At 40.2% G+C, this 26,880-nt stretch overlaps 1 protein-coding gene across 1 annotated transcript in view; it reads left to right on the top strand.

Moving 5' to 3' along the window:
- CRY2 (cryptochrome circadian regulator 2) overlaps nucleotides 1–25,467 on the top strand; it is a 41,191-nt gene extending 15,724 nt beyond the window's left edge. The window contains exons 4-13 of the mRNA XM_081345138.1: nucleotides 4,740–4,924; nucleotides 6,951–7,039; nucleotides 8,173–8,313; nucleotides 9,259–9,570; nucleotides 10,353–10,504; nucleotides 10,780–10,982; nucleotides 12,376–12,465; nucleotides 12,821–12,960; nucleotides 20,208–20,478; nucleotides 25,348–25,467. Coding sequence (XP_081201264.1) covers nucleotides 4,740–4,924; nucleotides 6,951–7,039; nucleotides 8,173–8,313; nucleotides 9,259–9,570; nucleotides 10,353–10,504; nucleotides 10,780–10,982; nucleotides 12,376–12,465; nucleotides 12,821–12,960; nucleotides 20,208–20,225 — 1,330 coding nt within the window. The 3' untranslated portion in view covers nucleotides 20,226–20,478; nucleotides 25,348–25,467. The remainder of the gene's footprint in view (nucleotides 1–4,739; nucleotides 4,925–6,950; nucleotides 7,040–8,172; nucleotides 8,314–9,258; nucleotides 9,571–10,352; nucleotides 10,505–10,779; nucleotides 10,983–12,375; nucleotides 12,466–12,820; nucleotides 12,961–20,207; nucleotides 20,479–25,347) is intronic.
- The last annotated feature ends 1,413 nt before the right edge of the window (nucleotides 25,468–26,880 follow it).

Here is a 26,880-nt window from a genome sequence, read left to right as displayed (position 1 = left end):
CTCTTTTCTTTCTCAGTGGTCAGCAGGGATGGTCAACAGGGATGCCGGGCGCTGTCCACCTCCTCTTCGTGCACTCGGGGTGGGGGCAGCCTCTCGCTGGCCCTTTTCCACCCAAACCTCTTTTTATATCATCTCCTCTCGCGCCCCCCTCCTCCGTTTCTCTTCAGGGCACCTCCAGCTCCCGGAAGCGCCAATCAGCTGGAGCCTGGCGCTCTTCCTGGGGCTTCTGCTGAGCCCCAACAGTCCTGCAGCTCCAGCTATCTCTCCCGCAGGCTTGGGCAGCGCTGCTGCCAGTTCAGCTCATTCCTCTCCCCTCTGCTATCACTTCTCTAGGACAGTTGCGTACTACCTGCCAAGTGCCAAAGTACCACCAGTGGTACGCATACCACTGGTTGAAAAGCCCTGATCTAGAGCACGGGTGTCAAACTCGCCGTGTCACGTGGCGTGTCGCAACGTATTGTGACTTTTTTGTGTTGCTGGAGCTGGGGTGGGCGCGGCCTCCACATGATGCAACCGGCCTGTGGGCTGGCAGTTTGACACCCCTGATCTAGAGAGAGAGACCTTCGATTGATGCAGATTAGGCCTGCATAGCTCTTGAAATGATCTACTTTGTGCAATTACACAGAGAGAAAAAGTTTTGCAGACCACAATACTAAAATTGTGCAGGGCTATAAGCCATCTCATAGTTTATCATGCTTCTGGCTTATAAAGTATTGCTGTCTAAATATTGGATTCCCTCCAAGATGGGTTGTCTGGAAATTTTCTCTCTCGGTGGTCATTGAAAATAGCAATCCCTTACTGGTATTAAATGTTAATCAGTTAAGAAGCTGCTTAGATTGCAGCTTTGAAACCTGTAATCAAAGAAGCCTTGTACTGCTTTATTGTGGGGTTTCTGTGGATGAAGCAACATATTGCAAATAATGGGGGAAAACAGTTGTGAGTTTTTCTTTCTTCAGCTGTAGAGGTTTTCGTATCCCTTTCAAAATGGGAAACGCCTATACTATTCGTATTACTCATCTATTTTAGCCATTGCCTGCTAAGAACATATTTGCTCTTGTAAAAGGTGAAACTTTTTCCTAGAGTACTAATTTTTAGAATTGCTTGGGCATTCTAGCAAAGCTTGTTTTTCATAGTCCATCGTAGTAAAAGAGGCTTTCCTAAAGACTCCTGTTGAGCAGGGCTGAGCCAAAGCTTTATGTTTTCATGATCCATGTGCTGGCAGTTGCAGAAGCTAGAACATGCTCTTTTAACCTGGTTTCATATGTGCAGTCAATAGTCGTACCATTGCCTCGGATCCTTACTCGTCTGTAATGCACCTAATTTCAGAGAAAAGCTCGTTTTTGAAGATTGCGGTTAGCTTTGCTAGCTGAAGAGGGATTGACACTTGGATTCAAAGACACAGTCCCTTTCTGGATGTTATGCGTTGTTAGAACGTTGGGTCACAAAGCCACGCATGTGAGCATAGCTCATTGAGAAGGATGAGCAACGTGGAGCTCCTGCCCATCACACGTGCTGCCCTGGAGCAAAGACAGGCACATGGCTGGATTGAAAGCACTGATTGCATAGATGAGTGACGAGGAGGATGGGCTGAAGGAACAGAAACCTGTTTGGCTGCCTCAGATTTTTTATAAAACAGCAGCTTGACTCTTGCTGTTTCTGTTTAACTCTTCCTTTTCTAGCCTGTTTTTTTTCCTCTTTTAAGCTTTCTTGCTTTGCTCTGCTCTGCTCTGCTGTATTTTATTCTGGAGTTTGTTATAGATCTGTTGCTTCTGTGCAAACCATTTAGAACTGTATCAGGAATCTAGGATTTGAAGATCTACTACTGTAGTTACATTGAAAATTCATCCTTTAGTTAAATAGGTGACAGGACTTTCTACTAGGAGCAAAAAGTGTAAGCTACGTAGAGAATTGTTCAATGCAGTTCCCCATGCTTTTGACACTTTCCTATTTATACAAGAATTTTTTCCCCTGTTCTGCTACTCCAGTTTGAACTATGTGGGGATAGTTTTGTATTTCATAAAAGTGGGGGCAACCAAACCACTAGTCAAAGATTTCTGAAACTTAGAATGTTGTTCAAAGAAAATATAACTTACAGCAGATTTAGTTTTAATGCATTGCTCATTATATTTTTTTATTCTTGGTTTTGAACTGTTGTGCAGGTTTTCAAGAAGCAGACTTTTTAGCACAAGGAAATGTAGATTTAATAGTTTAATTGGGGGGGCAGTAATGCCTTGTCAATCCAGTCTCCATTAAATTTGAAATTATGACATTATGCTGAATTAGGTCATTCAAAAAAATTTCAAATAATGACATCATTTAGAGTGCTGAAACAAGTTTAAGGTAAATTTAAAGTCCAGACTTCTTCAGTAGCAAACTAAGTAGAATTCTCTCATTTAAATATTTAAATGTATCTAATATTAGCAAAGAGGGATGCGGTGGCTCAGTGGGTTAGGACGCTGAGCTTGTCCATCAGAAGGTCGGCAGTTTGGCAGGTCAAATCCCGAGTGCCGCGTAACAGAGTGAGCGCCTGTTACTCGTCCCAGCTTCTGCCAACCTAGCAGTTCGAAAGCACACAAAAATGCAAGTAGAAAAATAGGGACCACTACGGTGGGAAGGTAACAGCGTTCCGTGCGCCTTTGCTGTCTAGTCATTCCGATCACATGACCACGGAGACGTCCTTGGACAAGCGCTGGCTCTTCGGCTTTGAAATGGAGATGAGCACCGGCCCCTAGAGTCGGAAACAACTAGCACGCATGTGCGGGGGAACCTTTACCTTTACTTTATTTATTTTTTTAATCCCATTTATATCCCGCCCTTCTCCGAAGACTCAGGGCGGCTTACAATCTAAGCACAAATCAAATGTGCTTAGCAATAGCCTTCATTCTATGTATATGCCTGCTTATTAGGGCTTTTGCCCCCCCCCCAAGTGGCAATATTAGCAAAATGCATTCAAGTTTCAGACAACAGACTATTCTATTCCTCCTATGGGTATTTTCAATGAAACAGTCTTCTATTCACTACATTACAGTACAGTACAGATTTATAATAATCACTGTAACATATATGCATAGCACCCGGAGAGTCTGAACTACAGATATCTGGAAATGAAACAGATACCCCTCAAATCACAGATGATGACAAGAAAAGGAAGAATAATTTTTTTTATTTTAATTTAGTCAGTGAACAGGTTTGCTTTCTCTTGCATCTTCAGTAGTTCATATACATACTGGCATCAGAAATATGTATAAAGGTGCTACTTCTTGGGAATAAGGGTATGGAGGGGGAGGACTGTAACCCTTTACACCTAGACTGGATGGAAGAGAAATATACGCAACCCATTCAGATTTTTTTTAGCTCAAGCTAAAAATCAGATGCAGACCCAGTTTTTAAAGTGTTATATTAAGGTTCACAAAAAAGTTATCTGAATTATTCATAATCACATGTACACAGTACTTCCTACAAAAAAAAAACCACCTAAAAATATCTTTCTGCTGTTTTTGAGGAGTTTGGCTGCTGCCTTCATAGACGCTGGTTTAGCTTCTCTTCAACGTGCTATACAATATTTCGGGGGGGAGGAATTAAAATAAGAAACAACATAAATGTACAGTCAAAATCCTTGAATATATTGCATAATGTTGTGGGAGAGGAGATATACATTCCATGACTTCTCTTGCTTTGTTTTTAATAAAGGCTGCCATTGTAAACTTTTTACCATTCCAGTTTTAATACCTGAGTCAAACACAAAATACATAGGTAAAGACATGCTAGTCTCAATTTTCATTGAGTTGAGAATGAGAAGGATTCTGTAGGAATGCTAGATTCACCTTGGTGAATTTCTGTTTTCAGTCTTTTTTATATTTGTGATGGGTAAACAATTTTTCTTCCTAGTCCTGCAGCTGTTGGTCCTGGTTGCTCAAGAAACAGACCTTAATAATATAATACATCTGAGTTCCAAAAAACCCCTTCTATCTTGCAAATCAATTGCAGACAGACAAATCAACCAGATTCCTCTAACTTCCCAGCTCTAATGTTTGAGGGAAAAGGCACGGCTATGAAGCCTTACATAACTGGTCCTCAACTTACAACAGTTCATTTAGTCACCATTCAATGGTCCTCCCCTCTTTGCAGGGTGGCCATGATAAAGCCTGAATACGTATCTACGGATACATGAATGTACTTCCAAGGGGCAAATGGGTTACACCACTGAAAAAAGTGACTTATGGCCATTTTTCACACTTATAACTGTTGCAGCATCCCCACACTCATGTGATCAAAATTCAGACACTTGGCAACTGACTCATAGTTAGGACGGTGGCAGTGTCCCAGGGTCGTGTAGCTATCTTTTGCAACTTTCTTACAAGCAAAGTCAATGGGGAAGCCAGATTCACTTAACAACCAAGACAGTAACTTAACAACTGCAGTGATCCACTTAACAACTGTGGCAAGAAAGGTCATAAAATGGGGCAAATTCACCTAACAAATGTTTCACTTAGCAACAGAAATGTTGGGCTCAATTGTGGTCATAAGTTGAAGACTACCTGTAGAAGGCTAACAAGGAAGGGAACAATTTGAATAAATAAGCAAGTAAATGGGAAGAAGGGAGGGAGGGAGGGAGGGAGGAAGGAAGGAAGGAAGGAAGGAAGGAAGGAAGGAAGGAAGGAAGGAAGGAAGGAAGGACTTGACAATATACTTACCCTGCCCATCTCATGGAACAAAGCTGTTGTTTCTTTATCCTGCAGGATCATAGAGCTGAATGGACATAAACCACCCCTCACTTACAAACGTTTTCAGACCATCATTAGTCGCATGGACCTGCCAAAAAAGCCAGTCAGCACCATAACAAGCCAACAAATGGAGATGTGCCAGACAAAGATCCAAGAAAACCATGATGAAACCTATGGAGTGCCATCTTTAGAGGAACTAGGTATTTTTGGTGGGTTTGGAACACCTCCTAGATGGGCTCTGTAGTGCTTTCCTTATTTAATCTCATCTGGTTTTGGTTTCAAAGCAATCTTCGGATTATCCATACATTCTGAAGTTGAGAAAATGAACTGATCAACTGTCCATTGATTAATTGATTATATGCCATGAGGTTGGTGTTAACTCTTAGCATGGATAGCCGTTTTTCAGAATGAACTGTCCCTAGCCCGTCCCTTCAGGTCTTCAAGTGGTGCCCATATTATTTTGTTCATTCATTCAGTCTATATAGCTGCCCATCTCACTTTTCTGTGATTCTAGGCAGCTACATAAATATCCTCGATTAGGTCATTATAGTTATTCTTCATGTTGAGCAAACAGTAAAAAAAACCCACCTTTAACTTATTCTAATATTATTTTATTTAAGATATTCCTAAATTTCCAATAAAATAATGTGTTTTGTTTTATTCATGTCTATTATACTTTATTATACATTTTAATAACTGAGTGACTAGACATTGCTTTTATATAATTGAGCAAAACAGTGTTAGTGATTTTTTTTATCTCAGCATTCAAAAAAAAGGCTTGGGAAATTTGCAACAGAAAATAAAAACATAAAATGATGGTGGAATAATATCTTAAACCCAACATAAGGAGTTTCCAGTCATTGATAAATGTAGTTATTGATCTTTCTGGAAACAAACAAGGTAATTTTTCTCTCTCTGCTAGGACTGTCATCTTCACCAACTATTCTTCCGTTGTGGATATTTCAGAATGTTTTTTCCATTTTTGTGCATATAATAGTTTCACAGCAGTAATAGAAAAATAATCTTCCATGGCTATTTTCTAATTGGCTGTTCATTAATCCAGCAAGAAAAGATCTGGTTATAATTGAAAGTTGATCTTTAAAATTCTTTTTATTATTGTATGTATTTGCACCTAGAAATTTCTGGCTTTTTTTTACAGTCCCTAATTACCATTTCTATTGGAGTGTTGCCATTTTGATTCCTAACCCTCTACCTTTTTTTTAAAGCCCTATAATAAAAGGATTTTGAAAAAGAACAAGATATTTCTCTATTTTAATAACATAAACTGCAGTGTCTGCATGCATGTTTCAGATTAGGCTTTTTCCCCCTAAAGATGTAATCTGACTCCTTCCAGTTATTTTATTTTATTTTATTTTATTGTAAAAGTTTTTATTGGGTTTTTTTCTCATACATTCAAAAATAATTTTTCAACAAACGTGCTGTCTGAGTTTACATTCCCTAATACATACTGTATTTAATTCCTAATCCTTTATTCTTTCCTCTAGCCATCAATAAAATAAGTCCCAAGTTTGATAATATTCCATTTCTTCTTTTTCAGTCTGATAGTCAGTCTATCCATTTCTGTGCATTCTAATATTTTTTAAAATTATTTCTTCATCTGATGGTATTCCTTCATTTTTCCAATATTGCGCAATTTATAATTCTTGCCGTTGTTGTGAAATGCAAAATCAAACATATGCTTTGTTTGTTAATCTTTTCTGGCATTATACCTAATAAAAAAAGTTCAGGTTTAAAATCTACATGTTCTCCCAACATCTTTGCTAGCCAGGCATATATCTTTTTCCCATAACTCTTTACTTTGTCACAAGTCCAGCAAACATGATAATAAGTGCCTGACTTATGTTTACATTTCCAACATCCATCTGACATGTTTTTGAACATTTTTGCTAGTCTTGCTGATGGCAAGTGCCATCTATAAAACATTTTATATAAATTTTCTTTGGAGGAAGTTGACATTGTCAGTTTGTAATTTCTTCCCCATAAATTTTGCCATTTTTCTACTTCTGTAGTGTATCCAAAAATTTTCAGCCATCTTATCATTGTTTCTTTAACTTGTTCGCTTTCCATTTCCAAAGTTAAGTTATTTTAAGTTAAGCAGTTCTGCTGCATGTGGTTTAGCAAACATGGCAGCAAGCAGCTCTGAGACAGCTTGAGATATTAATCATGCTGGCTGAATTTTAATAGATGTTCTCCTTTTTCACTCAGGGTTTCCCACTGAGGGACTTGCCCCAGCTGTTTGGCAGGGAGGGGAGACTGAAGCCTTAACTCGACTGGATAAGCATTTGGAAAGAAAGGTAACCATCCCCATCTTTGTTCCAAAATTACTTTTCAGGAAAAGATTATGTTTTCTAAGTTAGTGGTTGCCAGCCTTTTCTTCACCATGGACCCCCTTTAAATACCTTTTGTGGCCACAGACCCCAAAGACTTAACTCAAAATTTAAATCATAGCATTTCTTCAAGCCTTCACAGTCCCCCTGTGATGACATCACGGATCCCCAGGGGTTCGTGGACCATAGATTGGGAGCAACTATTCTAAGTCATTTGACTTTAGAACAAGCTGCATTGCCTTATATTTTTGCGATAAAAATGTGCCATGTATTAATGAATACGCATATAATCCTTCTTCTGTTGTAATGGCTGAGAAATATCTTAAGAGAAATATCGTAATCCGAAATAATATTTGTGCTTAAGGTAAAGGTAAAGGTTCCCCCACACATGCGTGCTAGTCGTTTCCGACTCTAGGGGCCAGTGCTCATCTCCGTTTCAAAGCCGAAGAGCCAGCGCTTGTCCGAGGACGTCTCCGTGGTCATGTGGCTGGCATGACTAGATGCCAAAGGCGCACGGAACGCTGTTACCTTCCCACCGTAGTGGTCCCTATTTTTCTACTTGCATTTTTACGTGCTTTCGAACTGCTAGGTTGGCAGAAGCTGGGACGAGTAACAGGCGCTCACTCTGCTACGCGGCACTCGGGATTCGACCCGCCAAACTGCCGACCTTCTGATCAACAAGCACAGCGTCCTAACCCACTGAACCACCGCATGCTTTGTGCTTACCTCCCCTCAAATCCTTTTTTCATATTGTTTCTATCATAGATACTTAACTGGAGGTTGTGTTGCAAGAAAATGTGTTCTATTAGAAAACTATAGGGATTAATTTAGTTCTGTGATGAAACATGGGGCCTGTGTTTAAAAAAAATTGAATCAGGTATTCTATGCCAGATATTGCTACAGGTTCTGACAATATTTTTGGGTTGCTAAGATGTCTTTCCTATTCCCATGCATAAATATTTGAACATATTTATAAGGTTGGTCATAACAACAAGCAACATTTTTAATCAAGAAACACTGAATCTATTATAAATTAAGAAATAATTTCTTTATATTTATTTATTTTCACTTCTATTTTTTTCTGTCCCAATATCTTCAAGGCATGGGTTGCAAACTATGAACGGCCAAGGATGAATGCCAGTTCATTATTGGCCAGCCCCACAGGTCTGAGTCCCTATCTTCGGTTTGGCTGCTTGTCTTGTCGCTTATTCTATTATCGGCTTTGGGAACTTTACAAAAAGGTGAGGAAATGAGAATTGGAAAGAAGATTTGCCGACACAAGGAAATGAAATGATTTGGAGAATATATTAATTCCCAACTTATTTCTACTTGTAGTTAGGCACACCTTCCAGGTATTATGTCCTTTAGTCTTATTTCTACTTTATTATAGTATTGAACCTTACCTGAGAGTATTCATATCTTTTAGGCTGCTTTTAAGTTACATTATATGATTGAATTATAAGTAAAGAAATTACAAATATAAATACAAATGATAAACTGAGAGCCAGTTTGATCTAGTGATTAAGGCACCAGGCTAGAAAATGGGAGATTGTGAGTTCTAATTCTGCTGTAGCCATGAAAGCCAGCTGGGTGGCCTTGAGCCAGTCCCTCTCTCTAAGCCCAACTTACCTCATAGGGTTATCATAGGGAAAACAGGAGGAGGGAGGTGTCTTGGATATGTTCACAACCTTGAGTTATTTGTAAAAATAGTAAGTATGGGATACAAATAAATAAAAGCAACAAAACCAGGTTTAAAATTGTATTATATAGTCCTTTTTGAAAATAAGGAAATATGGACACAACAGCAACATAAAATCTAAAAGTGGGTGTGTCTGCAATTATTCATAGGATTACCTTTTCCATCAGATATCTTAAACTATTTTGCTTTTATTATTCTGTATGTCCTGCTTTCCAATAGACAAAAAAGATTTAAAGCAAATAATCTTATCACATTATCTAATATTTGGTGAAGAATTTAGTGGGACTGTTCTATTCTAAATAGGCTTGGTCCTAAATGCTTTGGTCCCTGAGTGGATGTTTCCTCAAAATACTAGACTCTCCAGTTAGAAGCTTCCTAAAACCTGATTCCCTGGATAGTTTAATTTGGAACCAAAATTACCTCAGAATTCATTTGGTGACTGACAGAAATTCATCCAATAGAGCATGATCTTTTTTGTCCTCTTTAGGTGAAGCAGGACAGCACTCCACCTCTGTCGCTTTATGGCCAATTACTCTGGAGGGAATTTTTTTATACAGCTGCCACAAATAATCCTAAATTTGATCGCATGGAAGGAAATCCTATTTGCACCAAGATCCCATGGGACAGGAATCCTGAAGCCTTGGCAAAGTGGGCAGAAGGCAAGACAGGTTTCCCTTGGATTGATGCAATTATGACCCAACTGAGACAGGAAGGCTGGATTCACCACCTGGCCCGGCATGCTGTAGCCTGCTTTCTAACCAGAGGTGACCTTTGGATCAGCTGGGAATCTGGAGTGAGGGTGAGTCAAATCAGGAGATGATAAAAAATTCTGAAGGATGAGGATACTGATGATTTAAGAAAGGGTGGTTATATAGGCGACGAGGAATTGAAACATATAAAGGAAAAGTATTCTCTTAGAGAAGCCTGTTGATAGGTTTCTTTTAAGGAATGAAAAAATGAAAGTTTTGAAAATAACATCTTAGCAGAAAATATAGGCAAATTCCTAGAAACCAAATTCAACATTTTATTCTGTCATTTGAAGACTTCTTTGTTCAGCTCTCCTGTGTCCTATTCAAAATATCATTTCAGTATGTGTTTGCAAGGTAACAACTGCCCTAAGATCAGGCTGTTTTTTAGACTGCCTTGAATCTAAATTTATTATAAATATGTTTGTTATTTGTTATAAATAATAATGTTTTATTATTTTATGGAGGTCGATTTAACACAGATTGTTTTTATCAAGCCATTTTTATGGAAAATATGTGTTAATACTTTAACATGGTACACATTGCTCTTGGCTTCATTGGAAGGGAAGTAGTTAAAAAAATATACAAAACAAAATACACAGCAGTTAATTGGATTCATTCTCCAGAATCAGGGTCACTAAACATCAGAACTTTGTACAGCTGTCAAGGTTTCCAAAACAGTTGATGTAAGATCAACAACAAACATGGTCTAAAATTCTGTTTCTTTCCTACACATCAAAATTGTACCAGCCACTAAACAGAGTCTTTGATTCTGACCACTCAAGCTTACCACAAAAGTCTTCCCTCACATTTTCTCTCTTTCCCTTTTCCACAGGTATTTGATGAGCTGCTTCTGGATGCAGATTTCAGTGTGAATGCAGGTAGCTGGATGTGGCTTTCCTGCAGCGCTTTCTTCCAGCAGTTTTTCCACTGCTACTGTCCTGTTGGCTTTGGGCGTCGTACAGATCCCAGCGGTGACTACATTAGGTGAGCATATGGGTTGATACCATCAAAGCTTTGGTCACACTAAAGCCAAAATGAAAATTTGCTCTTCCTTTTCCTGTTATCTCCCTTTTTCCCCCCCTCTTGTAGCACAGTTTTTGATTGTCAGTTCACAGACAGGGGCTGCCTTGCATAAGTAAAGTAAAAAAAAAATTAAATAAGAATACAAGAATACATACATTTTACATAATTGGCTGGCCAGCTACATATATAAATTATTTAAAATAATTAATGGTAGTCCTTATTGATTTATTCTATAGGCGGTATCTACCCCAATTGAAAGGGTTTCCATCACGCTATATCTACGAGCCCTGGAATGCCTCTGAGTCAGTTCAAAAGGCAGCAAAATGTATAATTGGGGTAGACTATCCCAAACCCATGGTGAACCATTCAGAGACCAGTCGACTAAACATTGAACGCATGAAGCAGATTTATCAACAGCTCTCACGCTACAGAGGGCTTTGTATGTATATTTAATAATTAATAGTAATAATTTATTAAATTTGTATGTCGCTTAGGTCTCATCAGTTCTGAGGGATAGACAGACAGACAATAAATGCTGATTTTTTTCTTGATATTCATAGCAAAGAAGGTCTTATTTTCTAAAGCTTAAAAACCAATTTGTTCAATCAAATCAAATAAACAATTAGTCTCTTGGATGTATTGTATGTGCATTGTGGGAGCAGGAATAATCTTGCATTCAACTTTTTGACAAAAAGTGGTGGCTCCTGGGGATGCCTCTGCTGGATTCTACCTGCTTGCCATATTTCTGCAATCATTCTTAATTTCTAAATAAAATTTCCCAATGACTATGACTAGATGCTCTTAAAACATGGACTTTAGGTTGCATGATTTGAAAGCAAACCCTTGCTAAATGTTGATTTCCTGATATGAAATCTTTAGCTTCCTAGATAACTAGGTTAATATACTGGTTGAATTAAAATAATGCTAATCATTCTTAGATTTGTTTAGATCTACCAGCATTGTATTAAATGTGGAAATTAGTCAGTCCTCAGTTTATAAGACATTCTTAAAGTTTAATACATATTAAGCAATGCATTCATAATATATTTCCATTACCCAAATTGAATGGGTGATGCAGAAGCAAGAAAAGACATTTCATCCAAGTAGAGAGGCTCTAACAGGAAACACCTCCATTCCGGTGACTGCTTTTATAGTATTGAAAGTTCCGTTACTGTAAATTGCTAGGCCTGAAAATAGATTACTTTGGGATTGGGTCTGAGGTAGTTTGGATCCAAAGCCCCATTCACTTGAGAGAATCTGGCCTAATATATACTTCCTGCTAACTCTGTCTAATCCTAGTGAGAATTGCTTAATTAATTCCAGTTCTATGAGACAAACCAACACCTGAGACTTTAGTGATTATGATCCAGATGTATAAGTTAGTGTGTGTTTGTGGAATCTTTGGTGCTCTAAGCTTGGGTGTTTTCTTATAGACATTTCATTGCCAAACTAGGTAACGGCATCAGTGCTAAAAGGGAGTGGGTTTGCTCTTATTTGATTTCAACACCCAGATGAACAGAGATTAAAACCAAGATTAACACTAGATCAACAAGCAAGAAATAATCAAGGAACTACCAACTTGGATAAACATGCTTACAGTAAACAACAGCCTTATCAAGTAACCACCAAGATCAATCCCATCAACTCTGAGGATGTTACTTAGTTTGATAATGAAACATCTGCAAGAAAAAAACAGCTTCAGAGAGCACCAAGGATCCCACAGTTGAACCCTGAGCTATAATTTTTCTCTTTTATTAATGTCTATGTGAATATATATTTAAGCTGTAATGAAAAAGTAGGCCTGCTCCCTAATAGAGATGCCATTTTTTCAGGTTTGTTGGCCTCTGTCCCATCCTGTATAGAGGACTTCAGTAATGTAACCACAGACCTTTCTTCAGCCCACGGAAGCTGCAGCAATACAAGTGAGCAAGTGTTTTCCACAAATTATACAATTTTTCAGTGTCATTAGAGTAGACAACACTTTCACTTTTAATATAGCTTCAATAAATCTCTTGGAGTGATTTGTGTACTCTGATAGAAGGGAAAGGGGAAAAAAAACACGATACCACCTTCAGCAAGAAACCGAAGCACGATGGTAAATGGAAATCTACAACTAAAGCTCTTTCTCCTGCATTTTAGTATATGTATATACATATAGTTAGTATATGTATCTTCTACCTAGCATGGTAAACACTTGAAAGCTTAAATGACAATTTTTGAGATTCCAGAAGGTGAGAAAGTGGCCTAATGGCAGCTGTTATACTTGCCTTTTTACAGCACTAAGGCAGTCCCACTGTAGCCAGACTTCTCCAAAACGGAAATGTGGTGCTGAGGAAGACAACAATGAAGAGCTCCACAAAAGAGTAAGGATGATGGTACATCAGGTATCAAAGAAACCACCACAAGAACTTTCGCAAGTGAGTAGCTACAGAGGCCTGAGCACCAAGATCCCTTTCCACTCTGCTATTCTGTTATGCTGTGAATGTTAGATGTTTGGGACTAGAGCAGGGGTAGGCAACCTTGGCTCTTTTATGACTCGTGGACTTCAATTCCCAGAATTCCTGAGCCAGCTGTGCTGTGCTGTGCTGGCTCAGGAATTCTGGGAGTTGACGTCCACGAGTCATAAAAGAGCCAAGGATGCCTACCCCTGGACTAGAGCAAATAATTTGGATTTCTATTCTTTACTGCTTTGAGACAACAGTGCCAAGATATAAAAGGATTGAGGAGGAAGGTAAAATTTTGAGCCTGCTTCCCTAGCTTTTGGGATGTTACTTTAAGGGAAGATAAGTACATTACTTCATAAACAGAATTTAATGGCTCTGGTTTCTAAATTTGGTGTCAATTAAATTATCCTTTCAAATTTTGCATTGTTCTGCAGAAATTCAGCAGCATGGGAACTACAGAATGGGGCTGCAAGAGGAAAGTCTTCCAGATTGCTATCCTTGCGTTAGATTTACTCTCAGGGTTACAATGTAGAGTTTTTGGAAATTTCCCAGAATTGTTGTCTTCCCACTATTAAATATTGGGAGTCTAAAGTTATTTTTTTCTTAGTACATATATGACCTGTGCAATCACAATTGCTTGTCAGAAAGAAATACTTCTGTTTCATTTTTCTAAAAACTTAATCAAAAGTGACAGTTTTGTGAACACTCTGAAATACAAAATAATCAGAAAGAGCGAAGGTCTTACGTATTGATCCTTCTCGTTTATTTACTACATTCAGAGTCAAAACTTTTTCCGTATTGAGAGTTTGCACAGGAATAGTTGTAACTGTTCTATTTTGGGCACTGCAAAGAATACAGAAAATATAAAAAGGAAAATCTGAGGAACTATTGGTTTCTCTTAGATTACCTAACATCTGAATGTAAATTAATATCAATGTAATAATATTAGAAGTTAGGAGAGTTGATGTTCCATATAAAATATTGAAAAATATGACTTCTAGCATTTTAAAGTTTTTGTTTTGTGTTTCCTTAATTAGAGTTATTATTTAAAAAATAGACACATTGTTATAGGTTAGTTCACGGGTCGGCAACCCACGGCTCCAGAGCCGCATGCGGCTCTTTAAGCCGTCTCCTGCGGCTCCCAGTCCTCCTCTGCCATTCTGGAAAAAAGTGGGAATAAAAAAGTCTCATTGAGAGAATGGGGTGGTGGAGGTTTGGGGAGCTGCGCGCGCAGCTCTCCAAACTTCCACCCCCCAGTTTGGAGAGCTGCTGCTTTCGTCAAACATGGACGAAGGCAGCAGCTCTCCAAACGGGCGGCGGCGGTTTGGAGAGCTGCGCGCGCAGCTCTCCAACCCGCCGCTCTTCAAACCTCCAGCGCCCCGTTTGCAGAACTGCTGCCTTCATCCATGTTTGACGAAGGCAACAGCTCTCCAACCGAGGGGGTAGAGGTTTGGAGAGCGGCGGGCTGGAGAGCTGCGTGTGCAGCTCCCCAAACCTCCACCGCCCCGTTTGGAGAGCTGCTGCCTTCGTCCATGTTTGACAAGGCAGCAGTTCTCCAAACGGGCGACGGCGGTTTGGAGAGCTGCACGCGCAGCTCCGCTGCCACCTCTGCAAGCCTCCGCTGAGAGAATGGAGCGGTGGAAGCTTGCCGCCCATTTTCTCGGCGAAGACTTATTTCATGGGATCCAGCCTCTGCCGCCCCCTTCTCTCAGCTGCCCAGGCAGCTGAGAGAAGGGGGCGGCAGAGGCTGCATCCCCCGAAAGAAGTCTCCGCTGAGACGAGAGAATGCGGTGGTGGAGCGCTCCACTGGGAGAATGGGGCGGTGGAAGCTTGCCGCCCATTTTCTCGGCGGAGACTTCTTTCGGGGGATGCAGCCTCTGCCGCCCCGAAAGAAGTCTCCGCTGAAACGAGAGAATGGGGCAGTGGAGCGCTCCGCCGAGAGAATGGGATGGTGGAGGCTTGCCACCCATTCTCTCGGCAGAGACTTCTTTCAGGGGATCCAGTCTCTGCCACGCCGCACCGCGCCAACAGCAAGCCACCCCATTCTCTCGGCGGAGCGCTCCACTGCCCCATTCTCTCAGCGGCTTGCTGCCCCATTCTCTCGTCTCGGCAGAGCCCAGCTGAGAAAAGGGGGCGACAGAGGCTGGATCCCCCGAAAGAAGTCTCCGCCGAGATGAGAGAACGGGGTGGCAAGCCGCCGAGAGAATGGGGCGGTGGAGTGCTCCGCCGAGAGAATGGGGCGGCTTGCTGTTCTCTCGGTGCAGCACGGCAGAGGCTGGATCTCCCGAAAGAAGTCTCTGCCGAGAGAATGGGCGGAGCGCTCCACCGCCCCATTCTCTCGGCAGCTTGCCACCCCGTTCTCTCATCTCAGCAGAGACGTCTTTCAGGGGATCCAGCCTCCACCACCCCATTCTCTCGGCGGAGCGCTCCACCGCCCCATTCTCTCGGCAGCTTGCCACCCCGTTCTCTCATCTCAGCAGAGACGTCTTTCGGGGGATCCAGCCTCCGCCGCCCCATTCTCTTGGTGGAGACTTGCAGAGCTGCTACCTTCGGCTGCTTTTCTTTCGGGGCATCTAGCTGTTGATAGAAGGGGGCGGCAGAGGCTGGATCCCCCAAAAGAAAAGTAGCCGAAAGCAAGCTGAAACAGAGAGAAGGAGACTGCAAGAAGGGCGAGATCAGCGCGGGCTGAGAAACGCTGATCTCGTGTTCCTGGCAATCTCCCTCAATTTCCACTTGTGAAATTTGGGGCTGGCCTTACGGAGTTGCCAGAGCTCCCAGGAGGACGCATACACCCGGCTGCTGATCAGCCTCTTGTTTTGCGCATGCATGCGCATGTGCACTCTTTTTTGCAGCTCCGTTTTTTCTTTTGTGAGGGAACCGGTTCCGAGTGGCTCTTTCACTGTTTCAGCTTGCCGACCCCTGGGTTAGTTGATTCAGCTGATATCCTTTTTTCTTTTAGTCTACTAGCCCAATTGGGATGAGCATTTTTGGTAATGAACAGAAATTTTATTATTTGATATTCATTATACAATATCTCATTTTGAAACTGCCAATTATAGCCACTTTCATCATTAAAACAATAAGTGTATTTATATTTCATATTTCTTAACAGCCCATCTCCTCAAAGAGGGGCTCTGTTGCCTTTTTAATAACAGCATGGACACTGAAACAGACCTTTCTTTAATTTGTTTATGTCTCTTTCTTTCTTAAACTTCCTTAAGGTTTTTTTTTCCTTTTAGGACCCCTTCCCATTTTTAAAGATTATGGAGGACCATAAAAGAGCTTTTGTTTGTATGGATTATATTTCTGAATTTTTACAATATTAAAAATTGAAATCAATCCTGCTAGCACTGCTTCTCATAATTGTTTGATGGAATTTTAATAGTGTATTATATTGTAACATGGGGAAGCAGTGGCTCAGTGGATTGGGACGCTGAGCTTGTCGATCAGAAGCTCGGCAGTTTGGCGGGTCGAATCCCGAATGCCGCGTAACAGAGTGAGCGCCTGTTACTCGTCCCAGCTTCTGCCAACCTAGCAGTTCAAAAGCACATAAAAATGCAAGTAGAAAAATAGGGACCACTACCGTGGGAAGGTAACAGTGTTCCGTGCGCCTTTGGCATCTAGTCATGCCGGCCACATGACCACGGAGACGTCCTCGGACAAGTGCTGGCTTTTCGGCTTTGAAACAGAGATGAGCACCGGCCCCTAGAGTTGGAAACGACTAGCACACATGTGCGGGGGAACCTTTACCTTTACCTATATTGTAACATAGGCTGGCAAATAATTTTGATTTTATGGACCCTTAGGCTCTGGAATTCTGGGAGTTGAAGTCCACAAGTCATAAAGGGGCCATAGTTCCCCACTTCTGGTTTAGGTGTTTCCTTTTGTTTAAAAGTATTTGTTAGAGACCTTGACAAGTTGGGACTTAAAGGGAGTCTGCGGAAGGCAGACTGTTTCAAATTTGGTTCTTTGATGCCAATATGTTTCTGCTGAGAGTTAGTTTCTTATTTTCCTTTCTTGAAGCAGAAATATGATTATATACTAGCAACTTGGTCTTTACCTTTTGATTGCCAAATAAAGTCTTCATTCATTCATTCATAGGTTGTAAATATTGCCTTCCTCTAAGATCTCAATTGGACAGAGAATCAATGAGTTAACAAAGGCATTGTACAAATATTTTTGAAGAATGCATATGACATTCTTGCTTTCTGTTCTCTCATTTTTAAACATTCTTGTTATTCCTCCCCTTTTTAAAATCTCTCTATACAGTCACATTTTCTTTTCTTGTTTTCTTTTTAAAAATGGGAGGATGCTATCCTAGATTATTGTTCTGTAATTTAGAATAAATGTTACATTTTTCTCCTTGGGAATGCTTTTATTGCTCCTTCTCCCTGAGATTTTGGAATGTTTTCAGTGATTCTACACTTTTTTTAGCAGCCAAAAATCCCTGAGGTACTCATCCTTGCAAAATTGCTGTGGTTTTATTGCCCTCTACTGCGAGAATTGAATATTGTCATTATTATTTGTTTATTTCTTGCTTTCCTGGTTTTTGCCCACATCGTGTTTCTCATTGCACATCTTTTTAATTGTCTTCACAAACTCTCTTCTCCATTAGGCTCCTTACCTAGCTCTAGTTTTCTTTCTTATCTCATACTTTTCAGATTTCCAATATATAACTTCTTGGTTGCATTAGATCAGACATGTCAAACACAAGGCCCGGGGGCCGGATCCGGCCCACAAAGTGGTTTCATGTGGCCCGCGACCTCTGGAAACAGTGAGGGAACGGCCCCTGCTGCCTTGGCCCCGGCCCAAGCCGGCTGGGGACCAATGTACAATTTCATGGTGGCCATCTATGCTGAAATACATTCAGTCTTAGCTCCACAAGGCCGTCTGGAAACAGCAAGGGACCGGCCCCTGCCGCATCAGCACTGCCCCCTGGGCACATGCTGGGGAGGTATCGCCCTTTGTGAGGAATGAAGAAATGCACCATCGCCTGGGAGTGGCCAGCACATGGCCCTGCCTACTTCAGGCAAGCTAGGGCCTGGGCAGCGTTGTGCTTCTCTTCAGATTCATGCCACCCGGCTCAGCCTCTCAGCACTGTGTGGAGAGCGCCCCGCTGCCTGCCGAAATCGGGTAGGCTGGGAGCTGGGCAGCATTGCACAGGTAACATCGACTCTCATGCTGTTCATGGCATCCCCTCCCCAAGAGCCCACCAAGCCAGATATGTGAAGTAGGCGAGGGCCATATGCTGGCCACTTCCAGGCGATGGTGCATTTCTTCATTCCTCACGAAGGATGACACTTCCCCAGCTGCGTTTCTTGCCTGTTTTTCTCCTTCCCTCATCTCAAATATTTTCCCACCATGGAAGGAAGGAAGGAAGGAAGGAAGGAAGGAAGGAAGGAAGGAAGGAAGGAAGGAAGGAGAGGGAAGGTGAAATGAAAGCCCTAATAAGCAGGCATATACATAGAATGAAGGCTATTGCTAAGCACATTGATTTGTGCTTTAAATTGTAAGCCGCCCTGAGTCTTCGGAGAAGGGCGGGATATAAATGGGATTTTTAAAAAAAGGTCTGAGGGAAGTCCTGCCTTAGACCTTCTCTGCTGCCCTTTCACCATCCCCTTGCCCCCTCCTCCTGGCCTATCTTGGGGGGTCTCCCATCCTATTGCTAAGGAAGCTTTGGATACAAAGCCAGGTCTCCTCACATGGAGAGGGAGTGGGCTTCTCTCTTGACTTTGCCCTCGTACCCATCATGAGCAACCTAGCTAAGGAGAGCAAGCACAGCAGCAGCAGCCTTGAGGAGGAGGTAAGTGCAGCTGGGCACCCCCCTTGGGAAAGTGGGGCTGGGCTCAGTGCCGTGGGTGCTTGAGGGCTGGGCTGGGCATTTGACCTCCGTGCCACCATCCAGCCCCCACCACCACCACCCTGGCCTGAGAGGAACAGTGAGACTCCTCCAGTGGACCATGCCTTGGAACTTGCCCTGGTCCTATCTCCTTCTTCCAGAGACCCTCAGATCTGTCCCACTCCTGCCCAGGCCCCCATAGGCACCCTTGACATGAACGATGTAGACCTGGCCATGCCCACCCAGTAGGCCACACCCACTCCAGCCACGCCCACCCAGTAGGCCGTGCCCACCCTGGCCACACCCACCCGGCCCCCCAAGGGCAACTGCAATGCTGATGTGGCCCTCAATGAAATTGAGTTTGATACCCCTGCATTAGATTGTTAATCACTGCTTTGTGATATCCATATTACTACCTCTTTGTACATCTTAAAATCTCTCCCAAATCTTTAACTTTCATCTTGTCTTCTTTTCTGTCTTGACTTACATAGAATGTAAATTTGTGGGTAGGACTGTTTATTTTTCCATATTTGAGACTTTTCAAAATACAGACTATGCTCAAGTAGCCCTCGCTTAATAAGGATAATTGGGACCGGCAATTCCATTGCTAAATGGATGTGTTTGTAAAGTCATGGGCAGCGGTATCTGTTGCTATTGATAGGAGAATTTCACACAGTCACAGCATCCTCTGATCATGTGATTGCCATTTGTGACCTCCTGCCAGCTTCCCCATTGACTTAGCTTATTGGAAGCCAGAAATGGGGGTCATAAATAGTAAACATGTGAGCATGAAACATTATAACCATTGTAATAGTGCGCCAATTGCCAAGTGCCCAATCGCAATCATGTGGCTGCTTGCAATGGCTGCAACTCTGCAGAATGGTCATAAGTTCTGTCATTCAGCTTTGTGATAATTTCAAATGATCACTGAATGAGGACTACCTAGTTGTGTTTTAAAAAGTCACTGCAATTAGCAAATACTTAATTAGTGAATACTGAAACCTCAGTTGGGAACTTGTGCATTGGATGACTCATTTTTTGACCACTGCATATTCACAAATGAAAGTTCCTCAAGTACCCTATTGATTTTATAGTAACAAATATATTTAGCAAGTAGGCCAATTTGCAAATACATAATCCTCAAATAAAGACAGTCGACTGCAGATACCATTGTTTAATAACTACATAGTTTTCAGCTGGTGGTTTTTTCCCCATAAATGAACAAACTCATTTGGATCACAATTTTTCTGCAGGACAGTGGTAAATATATGTAGATAAAGATATTTTCCTTGTATTCTCTACTTACATTCTCAGCTTGTGAGTAAACTGCCAAATAACCTTAGATTTCTTATTTCTTTTTTCTTTTCTTATTTCTTTTCAGCCTGAATTTGGAAACTGATGAGACAAAAACAATCTCACAGAATGGCTAATGGGAAATATTGTTGTAAGAAGAATCACAACACTGAACAGCAATTTCATTTGTTGAGCATATGAATGCACAATACACAAGGACTCTAAATCTCTTATGAAAGATGTGATGAACAAGTTTTGTCAATAAACAAAACCTTAGTGAACAAATACGTGCCTTTCTTGAGGGAATTGGTCAAGGAAAATCTGGAGCTAAGACTTGCTCGTTTGCAAGTTTATTCAAGGTACTTCAAATGATATATCCTTCTTGCTTCATTTAGCACATCCTTACTTGTTCTGTTGTCATTGTTTATTAGGAAGAACTTGGATGAACCATGCAAAATATTTCATGATGCTCCTAGTAATTCCATTTAAACACTCCATGCAACCACTAAACATGTATACAGATAATATTATAGATGAATCACATGTGTAAAAATATCATTAAACCAGTATTTATTGCTTCTGTAAAAGCACAGTACTGGAACAACAGTGACCAATTTGAAGGTACTAAAATAGTAAATTTAATGTTTACTAAAGTGTTTATCTTCCAATCATGTTATTCTGAAACAAAAAAGATACATATACTGGACCTACAGTGATGTGAAAAAGAAAGTACACTCTCTTTGAGTTTTATGGTTTTACATATCAGGACACAGTAAAAATCATCTGCTCCTTAGCAGTTCTTAAAATAGGTAAATACAACCTCAGATGAACAACATTACATGACATATTACACCATGTCAACATTTATTTTACAAAAAGAAAGCCAAAATGGAGAAGCCATGTGTGCATGATTCAATAGTTTGTAGAACCACCTTTGGCAGCAGTCTCACGTTGTAGAGGAATTTTGGCCCACTCTTCTTGACAACATTATTTCAGTTCATTGAGGTTTGTGGGCATTTGTTTATGCACAGCTCTCTTGAGGTCCTGCCACAGCATTTGGGTTGAGGTCTGAACTTTGGCTAGGCCATTGCAACACCTTGATTCTTTTCTTTTTTCAGCCACTCTGTCGTAGATTTGCTGGTATTTGGGGGATCATTGTCCTGTTGTATGACCCAATATCAACCAGGCTTTAGCTGTTGGGCAGATGGCCTCATATTTGATTCTAGAATTCTTTGATATATGGAGAAGTTCATAGTCGACTCAAGTCCTGTGGCTGCAAAACAAGTCCAAATCATCACCCCCTCCACCACTGTGCTTGACGGTTGGTACAAGATGTTTGTGCTAATAAGCTGTGTTTGCTTTTCACCAAACATGGCACTGTGCATTATGGCCAGACATCTCCACTTTGGTCTTGTCTGTCCAAAGGACAAGTGTTCCAGAAGTCTTGTGATTTGTTCAGATGCAACTTTGGAAACCAAAGCCATGCTGCCATGTTCTTCTTAGAGAGAAGAGGCTTTCTCCTGGCAACCCTTCCAAACAAACTATATTTGTTCAGTCTTTTTCTAATTGTACTGTCATGAACTTAGCATTTAACAAGCTAACAGAGATCTGTCGTCTTTAGATGTAACTCTTGAATTTTTTTGTAATTTCTCTGATTGCCTGATCTGACCTTGGAGTGAATTTGCTGGAAAGATTGGAAATGGTCTTGGATGTTTTCCACTTGTGAATAATCTTCCTCACTGTAGAATGATGGACTTTAAATTGTTTGAAAATGGACTTATAATTCTTCCCAGATTGATGAGTAGCAACAATTGTTTCTCTAAGACAGGGATGTCAAACTGCCGGCCCATGGGCCGGATGCATCATGCCGAAACCACACCCACCCCATTGCTGGCAATGGAAAAAAAGTCACGATATACCACAACATATCACGTGATATTGCGAGTTTGACACCCCTGCTCTAAGACCATTGCTGATGTCTTTACTCCTTGCCATTGTGTTAACATACATCTCAGTGCTGGAAGCCTAAAACTTGGGCTTTTATAAAAGTAGGCACACTTGCTGATGATCAAGGACACTTGATTAGCAGCACCTGGCTGCTACTTAGCCTCTTCATACTTATGGAAACGCTACTTAGCTTTTCATACATTGCTTCTCCATTTTGGCTTTCTTTTTGTAAAAGAAATGAAGACATGGTATAATATGTCATGTGTTATTGTTCATCTGAGGTTATGTTTACCTACCTTTAAGAACTGCTAAGGATCAGATGATTTTTACTATGTCGTAATAGGTAAAACCATAGAAATCTTTTTCACAAGACTGTAATTTGCTATGAAAAGAACAATTGATTGCAAAAACATAAAAAATAGTTTAGTCACAGTATTTTACTTACATATGCAATCTTGGCTTTAAATATATTATAAAGCATGTTTCTACCTCTTGTGGTTGAAAAAAAAACTTTGAAAGCAAAAGTAGGTAATTTGCTGAATAAGATTTCTTGAGATCAAAATGTACGGTTTCACTGACTGGTGTAGTATCTTGTCTTCCTCCATAGTGTGTCAGAATTGAATACATTGCGAACTCCTCTACCTTAAGTCAATTCCTTCAAAATTCTGTTTGGTTTTGGAAGAGTTTTTTGACCTCTGGAATTTTGCCATAAAATTCCTCTCTTTCCCTTTAAGAAGTTAATGGCATGGGTTGACCCAATTTGATGCTGATTTGAATGGAATTGCGAGACTGAAAGGTCTCCTCTATTTTGATTTTCCCCCATTGTCATTATTTCACGTTGCAAATAAATTGCTTATGAAGACCCATATGCCATACACAGTGTTTCTCAACCTTGGCTGCTTTAAAATGTATGGACTTCAACTCCCAAAATTCCCCAGCCAGCCCCAGCTTCACTTCACTGGACAAAAACATAATTCCTTCAAAAATTCTGTATATTTATTTTTGGTGTAGTCTTAGCAGGATTGCTACCTCCTATGGCATCAGAGAAGAAGAAAAGAAGAAAAAAAATACCTCTATCCTTGAAAATATGAAATTGGTTCATAGCTTCTAAGCGACTTTTCACAGTAGGAGCAACATTTCTCAGTTGCATTTAGGAATATTAATTATTCCTGTCAAAATTGGCAGTTTTGGGCCACTGGACATTGCAGTGGAAGAGTTAAAGGATACATCTGATGTCATCTGAAATGTTGCATAAGGAGAATTCCTCTTTCTAATATCCAATGCATAATTAAAGAAGGAAAGGAATTCCAAAAAGACATTCATTTTCACTATATTGATTATACTACTGTTTTTGGCTGTGTAGAATACAGCACAAGGTGCATACCCCTTAAAAACTGGCATATTGAGACACCTCATCTCCCTATTGAAGAATCTGTATCATAACCAAGAAGCAGCAACTATAAAATATAAAGCAACAAAATGTTTCAAAATTGAGAAAATGTACCAAGGTTGTAAACTGTCACCTTAATTCAATTAATTCAATAATTCCTCTTTGATTGTTGAAGATGAAAGGAGAGTGGGAAAGCCAATCGGCTGCTGATTATAAACAAAAACAAAAATCTTAAAGACTGAGTCATTTAACGCTGACCCTATGCCAGGGGTAGGCAACCTCGGCTCTTTTATGACTCATGGACTTCAACTCCCAGAATTCCTGAGTCAGCTATGCATAGCTGACTCAGGAATTCTGGGAGTTGAAGTCCATGAGTCATAAAAGAGCCGAGGTTGCCTACCCCTACCCTATGCAAATACTGTAGAGAATAAATTGAAACAGTAACAATTTTTCTCCCCTAGGCTCAAAAACTCAGAGAGATAGTGACTGTTGCCATAAAATAAGTACCTGCTACCTGGGAAAATGACTAATAGGTCGACAGAATTTTTTGACGTGCAGAGATATCAGTTTTAATACATTTGTGAAAGGTGGACTATATCAGAAAGGCTTAATGAAGAAAAATGTACTGTGGTGGAAAAAATAATTTATTTGGATTGCCAGAAATAAAAATAATACTAGATGAAGTAGAATCTGCTTATTGGAAACACTAATAATGAGACTAAAGCTTAGTATTTTGAATACAGAATGTAAAGGCAAGAATAATTCCTTATGCTTGGAAAAATCAAAGGCAATAAAAAAGAAACTGTCAGAGGACATGGTGGCTAGATATCACCATTACCCAAATATATATATAATAACCCAAACAAGAGTTTACAAAAACTCAAAACAGTTACTATAGACAATCCTGGCAAAATGGAATCCATCGGATCAGAGACAGAAGTGATTGAACAACAGCAGCAATTTTACAAAATATTTTAAAGCTATTTATCCAGTATAATCCTTGGATAAATTTTCACAGGTCAAAATATTTTCTAACTTCATGTTGCTATCATTGTTTGCTAAACTCTCATTTCTGACTCTTCCGTAGAGGGTAATTAATCTGCATTATTTGATGCCCTAAAAAAATAGAGATGCATGTTCTACAGTATAAATTTAATTCTTCAATTTTGGCTCAAAATGTTTTGTTGCTTTTTATAGATGTTGTACAGTAACTATGTTATGTACGTTTTATCCTCTACAATGAATTCAATAGGTGAATTTGTATTTATTGCCAATAAACTCTTCCAAACTGAAGGATCCCTAGTAACTTCGTAGAAACTCTTAAGACTTCAAAAATTGGGCCAGTTGTCCTGCAATGGGAATTTAAGGCATAAGAGGCTTAAGAACGATCCTTTTTGTCCATTAAATTTGCCCAATCTCCAATGTTGTTGCTTACTCAAGTGACATCACAATCAGTAGCTGTGCCCTGCTGGCCTCCATGAAGACCAAAAAATCTTCCTCATCTCTAAATTAATCAAAGGTTAACACAAACATGATGGCTTACATCATTGTTTCTCAACCTTGGCAACTTAATATATGTGGGCTTCAACTCCCGGAATTCCTCTGCCAATATGTTGAATGGAGAATTCTGGGGGTTGAAGCCCACATATTTTAAAGTTGTCAAGATTGAGAAACATGAACTTAATGAACACAGGAGGAAGTAACTCAAGCTGAATTTGTATTTGAGCTGAAATTTGAACTGTAGGAAATTAAACAAATGGATAACTGAGAACACAATATAGCTACACAAGAATGCTTTTCACTGCTAGAAGTAGCTTGAGTAACCTGTTTTTAAAATACTCTGAAATTAAAGATTGTTTTGTCTTGACTAATCACTTTGTTTTTCTCCAAGCCTTCCTCCTATCCATCATTCAACTTTGTTTTCCATCTTTTGAACAATACTTTGGATCCTACCATGCAATTAAGTTGCTTCTCAGCTGCTATGGTGAGATGAAGTTTTTAAAGAATGCCCAAACTTATACTTTCAGAGCAAATAAAAAAAACCAGCTGAAAGCTTGGATTATTTTTTACATTCTTATTGAATTTATCTTTTTACCACAGAGTTTATTAATGGAATCCCAGAATTATTATTTAAGTTAGACTTTCAAGAGTAACAACCTTCCTTGGCTGTCCTGAAATAACCAGCAATGAAGCAAATGTTTGCAAAGATATTGCCATAACCAACCAAAGCTTTGGAGTGATTATCAATGATTTTTAAAATTGCTTGCTGGATTCATAGAGGTCAAAGAATAATGAACTGAAACTTCATAAGCTGTAAGTTGTTGGTAATTCCAGTAATTAAGTCAGTTAGTCAGAAGTCAAACCGTATGTTCCAGAAGAAGGTAATATATTAAATAAAAATTGAAATATTAATACATGGAATGATAGATGGCCCAACATGGCATCCAGAATCATAAATGTAGCCAGAGACACCTTTGGTGCTTGATAAATTCACTCATTTGACTTCGAACTTTTTAAAATCTTTTAAATTAAGAAAAATGGGAAGCTGGCATGCTACAAAGATTCAGAGTCCAGTGGTACAGGTAGTCCTTGACTTACAACAGTTCATTTAGCGACTGTTCAAAGTTACAATGGCACTGAAAAAGTGACTTATGACCGTTTTTCAGTACAACTATTGCAGCATCCCCAGGGTCACAAGATCAAAATTCAGACACTAGGCAACTGGTATGTATTTATGACATATGCTGTGTCCCAGGGTCATGTGATCACCTTTTGCAACCTCCTTACAAGCAAAGTCAATGGGGAAGCCAGATTCACTTAACAACTGTGTTACTAACTTAACAACTGCAATGATTCACTTAACTGTGGCAAGAAAGGTATGATGGGGCAAAAGTCACTTAATAAATATTTCACTTAACAATAAATATTTGGGGCTCAATCGTTATCATAAATCAAGGACTACCTGTAGTTTTATTTGTAAGAATGCCTCTGAGCCACATAACCTTTCTTAACCAATGAAGATGATGAGTGGATGTAGCTTAGTGTATTGTTGGAATTGTGCCCACATGCCTAGAAAAAGAGCAAAGGTGAACAAGAATGGTAGAAGAATCCAGGGCTAGGGGATGATAAGGAAGATTCTGATAAATTGCTGCTTCTTAATTACTAGTATGGGACGCAGTGGCTCAGTGGGTTAGGACGCTGAGCTTGTCGATCAGAAGGTCAGCAGTTTGGCGGGTCGAATCCCGAGTGCCGCATAGCAGAGTGAGCACCTGTTACTCATCCCAGCTTCTGCCAACCTAGCAGTTCGAAAGCATGTAAAAATGCAAGTAGAAAAATAGGGACCACTACGGTGGGAAGGTAACAGCGTTCCGTGCGCCTTTGGCGTCTAGTCATGCCGGCCACATGACCACGGAGACGTCCTCGG

The sequence above is a fragment of the Vipera berus genome, assembly GCF_964194415.1.
Source record: "Vipera berus genome assembly, chromosome: 1".
Lineage (NCBI taxonomy): Eukaryota > Metazoa > Chordata > Lepidosauria > Squamata > Viperidae > Vipera > Vipera berus.
Note: the sequence above shows the minus strand (reverse complement) of the source record. Positions and strands in the feature narration are given on the sequence as shown.